Raw genomic sequence first — 5,507 nt, 5'->3', positions numbered from 1 at the left:
GTTCAGCTATTTTAAATCAAATTCTCACTGATGTAGATAGTATTAGACATGGCACACTGCAAAATGGAGCTGCTATAGATTTTTTGCTGTTAGCACATGGGCACAAGTGTGAGAGTTCTGAAGGAATGTGTTTTATGAATCTCTCTTTCATTCACAGTAAACTGAAACAACTACAAGACAACATGAAGAAATTGACTGTGAACAATTTGGGCTTGGATGAATGGTTTGAGGGATGGGGAATACTTGGATGATTGAAAGATATCTTAAAGGGAGCTTTGTTATTACTAGTAGTTATTATTGTATTGCTTTGTGCTATTCCATGCATAGTGAAATTGGTGACCCGCTTGGTAGAAAATACAGTGAAAAGGTTTTGGCTGGTGCAAGAAGAAGAAGGGGGAATTGTAGCAATGTATATGAACAACTTAGGCCACACTGTGCACCAGCCATATTGCTTGTAGTTGTTCCTATCAGATCCCTCTAGAATTCATCAAGGTTACTAACACATAAACTGTGCTACATGAAGAAAGAAAAGGCTGAGAAACAGAATACCAAGACCACAAGAACTTGTTAACAGAGGGCTGAGAACCACCTGAACTGTAACCAGTCACATACTCTGAGAAGTGCATGCAGAAAACAAGGACAAGAGAGAGGCATCAATGAAGAGATGTGTGATCAGTGTATGCAGTAGAGTTAGAATGTATAAATAAGTATATTTATGCAGATGTATATATATAAAAATGTATAAATAAGTGCATAATGTAAGCAATAAATGGCTTCTGCTTGGTCATACTAGTTAGTTGTATGGGAGTCCTGTTTCCCACAATGGGTGCCTGGGAAAGAGGGATGGTTCTTTTCCATAAAAGGAAAGCATTGAGCCAGGAGCAGGAGACAAGTGACCCTTGCAGGCCTGGGGCCTCATTGCCTCCTTGTCCCTGCTCAGCAGCCTGGCAGGGGCCACCCCATGCTCCTGCCCTTGCCATTGCACATCCCCACATGCCAGTGCCCATCCCGGCAAGAGTCCTGAGCAAGGAGGGAGGGACAGGATCTGCCTGGCCAGGGGCTGGGGCTCAGGCCTTGGCCCTTTGCATTCCTGAAACACATCCAGGTGTGCTCAGCACCAGAGACACCTTTGCCTTGCTTGTCCCCAGCTGTCATCACTGCCTCCAGTGTTCTGCTCTAACTGGAAACTGGGGACACTTTCCCAGTTGTGTTCCTCAGTGGAACCCATTAAAACTTTAAGAAAGTTTAGAATTTAAATTTAATTTTGAGTTCTTGAGAAGTTTTTTCAAGACACTCTCAGGGACTGAGTCTGATGCAAACAACACTAAATCCCCAAGGAGGCTCATTAAGGTCCTTGTGCTGTGTCTGTGCTTCTGAGCTTTAAAGGAACAGCTCTTCCCAGGACCAGCTCCTCTCCCAGCCCAGTAGGGCAGAGGGCTCTGCCTGCAGGCACTGAGGGGACAGGAGCCAGGCAGAGACAGGCTGAAGGCAATCAGGATTGGGAAGACATTGAGCTGAGACTTCACTTGGGGAAACATCTTCACTGCCCTGTGCATGGTGAGTCTGTGGGTGCAGGGCAATGTCCCCTGTGCTCCTGGAGGGATCTCCTGAAGCCAGCACACCCCACAGCCTGGGGGATGTGTCAGGAGGACTCTCCCAGGTTCTCTGTGGCACAGGAGGAGCAGAAGGAGGATGTGCTGCAGAGCGGGGCTGCCCTGGGCACCGTCAGAGGGACAGGGCACGACGGCTCCTGCTGCCAGGGACGGCTGCCAGGAGTGAAGCTGGGGCTGCAGCCAGGGCTGCCCAGGGCTGTCCTGCAGAGCAGCTCCTGCAGCCCTCAGGGCTCTTGGCCAGCCCAGGGCATGTGCCACCGGCCAGGGGCAGCTCTCAGCCTGCCTGGCAGCTCCCCATGGATGCTGCAGGGGAGAAGTTGGAGGTGGAAGGAGCCACCCCCATCAGGGCAGATTCCTCCTGCTGTGGAGATGGTGCTGCATGGCCAGGGCTGCTCTCAACTTTCTCCTAAAGGGAAGGGAAAGGGGCTGTCACCTTTGGCTGTGTCACTGAGACTCCTGCACTGTCGCCCTGGGCATCAGCAGATGGGCCTCAGATCTCCCTCAGAAAGTGCCTCCTCAGCCTCCACTCCCTACAGACAGCAGCAGCAGCATCTTGGTTTGCAACATCTCTGTTCTGGCCTGCCCTTAAGACCCTGCTGCCAGGGAGATGCCCCTGGGCAGTGCCCTGTGCTGGGAGGGGTCTGCAGGGCAGAGCTGAGCCCCCAAGGCTGGGCTGGGCTCTGGCAGCAATGGCAGGGAAAAGGCTTGGATAGATTGAAACAGCTCCCAGTAGGCACAATTCCGGGCAGCAGAGAGCCAGGCCAACCCTTTGCATCCCTCCACGTTAAGGTGCACAGGGAAAGAGCTAAGGGTTTCAAGAAAATATTTTTAAAACAGGAGCATTCCAAAAGTCCACTTTGTTTTCAAGCACATTTAAAGCGTGATTACCTTCAGCTAGCCGGAGGTGTAATGATCAAAGACCCCTCTGTGGGGACCTGCATGTCTGACCACACTGGGGCGCAGGGAGCCCTGTTCTCCTTGTTTTGTCCCCAGTGTTCACCCAGGGAGCATAGCTGAAGAGGAATCAGTAACTCAGCCGCAAAAACACCCATTCAAAAAACCCTAGCAAAGTCCCCCCTCAGGAAGGCAAGTAATTTTTAGGAGATTCCATGCAAAATCCATAGGACTGATGCAAGAAGTTGGACCCAGCTTGTCAATGTCTTCTTTCAGTAGTCCACGATGCCCAGAGTGAAGAAATGTCCAACAGCAGCTCCATCAGCCACTTCCTCCTGCTGGCATTGGCAGACACACGGCAGCTGCAGCTCCTGCACTTCTGCCTCTTGCTGGGCATCTCCCTGGCTGCCCTCCTGGGCAACGGCCTCATCATCAGCACAGTAGCCTGCGGCCACCACCTGCACACGCCCACGTTCTTCTTCCTGCTCAATCTGGCCCTCACTGACCTGGGCTCCATCTGCACCACAGTCCCCAAAGCCATGCACAATTCCCTCTGGGACACCAGGGACATCTCCTTCTCAGGATGTGCTGCTCAGGTTTTCTTCTTTCTTTTCTTTATCACAACAGAGTTTTCCCTTCTCACAGTCATGTGCTACGACCGCTACGTGTCCATCTGCAAACCCCTGCACTATGGGACCCTCCTGGGCAGCAGAGCTTGTGCCCACATGGCAGCAGCTGCCTGGGCCAGTGGCTTTCTCAGTGCTCTGCTGCACACAGCCAATACATTTTCCCTGCCCCTGTGCCATGGCAATGCCCTGGGCCAGTTCTTCTGTGAAATCCCACACATCCTCAAGCTCTCCTGCTCCCCCTCCAAACTCAGAGAAATTTGGCTCATTTTGCTAAGTGCTCTTCTATATTTTGGTTGTTTTATGTTCATGGTTTTCTCCTATGTGCAGATCTTCAGGGCTGTGCTGAGGGTCCCCTCTGAGCAAGGATGGCAGAAAGCCTTTTCCACCTGCCTCCCTCACCTGGCTGTAGTCTCCCTGTTTATCAGCACTGGCACATTTTCCTACCTGAAGCCTCTCTCCATCTCCTCCCCATCCCTGGATCTGTCCCTTTCAGTTCTGTACTCCCTGGTGCCTCCAGCCCTGAACCCCCTCATCTACAGCCTGAGGAACCAGGAGCTCAAGGATGCTTTGGGAAAACTGGTGCCTGCATCTTCAGAAGGAATAAATTCTTTTTTCTGCTACAGAGCCTTCAGTATATAACTCTTTACAATCTCAGCCTTTTTTCTCTTATTCGTCTATTTTTTACTATGGTAACTTTTCCTATTGTTGTAGTGTTTCCTACAAAATATTGTAGTATTACTCTTACCATTTCTACATGAATATCTACCTTTCTTTTGAAACAGAAAGACTTGCAAGAGGCTTCTTCCCTTGGCATTTAAATAAAAAACAAGTGCCTGCCCTGACTTGTCTGTCCAAGGCATTTCCTCACCCCTTCTCTGTCCCTGCAGGGGCAGTGCCTGTGAGCAGAGCTGGAGGGAAGAGACTCCCACCACAGCAGCACAGCCAGGGACAATGGCCTCGGCTCTTCCCACATCTGCTCTGTCCAACTGCACCCTGTCCTTGCCAGCCCTGCTGTGGCTGTAAGGCCGGAGTGCTCTGGCAGCTTGGCGACTGCCCTGCTGTGTGTCCCTGCTGTGGCCACAGGCAGGGCCAGGCCATGGGCACTGCTGGGACACAGCTGGGCTCCAGCACAGCAGCTCCAGCAGCAAAGGGCATCTCCTGAGGGCAGGGCAGGGAGGCTTTGCTCCCCTCCAGAGCTGCTTTCAGCAATGTGCTCCAGGAATGGCCTGGCACAGCAAAGCCCAGTGCCTGGGGCAGGGGGGAGTGTGCAGGGGGGGCTCACAGCAGTGTCCTGGCACAGCCAGAGCTCCTGGCATGGACCTGAGGCAGCAGCAGAGCAGGGCCTGGGCTGTGTCTCTGTTTTGGGACAGCCTGGGAAGGTGGCCCAGGGCAATTGTCCCACACCAGCCCCTGCAACCACCACTGCCAGCACTGGCCTCTCCCCACCTGCAGGAGGTTGTTTGTCCCTGCACGGAGGGACACCAAGTGACCAGGCCAGCAGGCCATGTTTTCTCTGCACTGAGGAGATCTCAGCAGTGCATCGTGTGTGTGTGGGGAGATGAACCCCAGTGAGCACAAACACCATCAGCACACCCGGGGCTGGCACAATTCCAGTGGCACAAACAGGGCCTTGAGGCCACTTCACCCTGAGAGTAACGTCCTCTGGGAAAACACCTGAATTCTTTGTGGGGTTGTGGTTAGGACTGCATGGAGACAAATATCATTGGCAGGGCGGCTCCAGGAAAAAATGCTCAGGGCAGCCATGGACTGCACAGAGAGACATTGGATAGAGTGAGGGTCTGTGGGGAGAAATCAGAGCTGCCTCCCTTCTGAACCAGCCCGAGGACCTGGACAGGGCTGTGCTGTGTTCTGGGCACTGACCTGGAACTGAGGGATGTGGAAAAGGCCTTTGGTGTCAGGGCTGTTGAGAAGGCTGGGCAGTATCACTGTGGGACCTCTCTCAAACCCCATTGGAAAGGCCAGAGCCATCCTAGAGGGTCCTGGGAACTTGGGAAGGGCAGACATGGAACCAGTCTGCACACAGGGCAGAGAGGGGGACTGGGACAGTCACAGCCTGGTCAGGCTCAGCAGGGAAGGGGATGTGGCAAATCCTCCTGCAGCCATTCCAGGCACTGGCAGGACAGGGCAGGGACTGCAGAACCCATGTGGGAGGGAAAAGAAGGGGATGTTGTGTGCCCAGACTTCAGCCAGGCCTGGGACAGGGTCTGCTGTGGTCTCCTCAGAGCCAGACTGGAGAGAGCCGGGCTGAAGGAGTGGAACATGGGCTGGGTGGGAGTTTAGCTGAACAATGAGGGTCAAATGTCATCCATGGTACAGAGTCCTCTTGGCAGCCATGCCCTGGTGACATCCC

General features: G+C 53.2%; 1 protein-coding gene across 1 annotated transcript; it reads left to right on the top strand.

The window, feature by feature from the left end:
- Positions 1 to 2,809: 2,809 nt before the first annotated feature.
- On the top strand, positions 2,810 to 3,775 carry LOC128948253 (olfactory receptor 14A16-like). Its single transcript, XM_054292871.1, has one exon. It carries the CDS (start codon positions 2,810 to 2,812, stop codon positions 3,773 to 3,775), a length of 966 nt encoding a protein of 321 aa, XP_054148846.1.
- Positions 3,776 to 5,507: the final 1,732 nt, after the last annotated feature.

The sequence above is a fragment of the Melozone crissalis genome, unplaced genomic scaffold, assembly GCF_028551555.1.
Source record: "Melozone crissalis strain CALT ecotype California unplaced genomic scaffold, PUWL_Pcris_2 ptg000120l_1, whole genome shotgun sequence".
Taxonomy (NCBI): Eukaryota; Metazoa; Chordata; class Aves; order Passeriformes; family Passerellidae; genus Melozone; species Melozone crissalis.
This window is presented reverse-complemented; position numbering and strand designations above follow the sequence as displayed.

Excerpts from the sequence above, each read along its gene's own strand:
- LOC128948253 (XM_054292871.1), top strand. The coding sequence starts at position 2,810 with ATGTCCAACAGCAGCTCCATCAGCCACTTCCTCCTGCTGGCATTGGCA.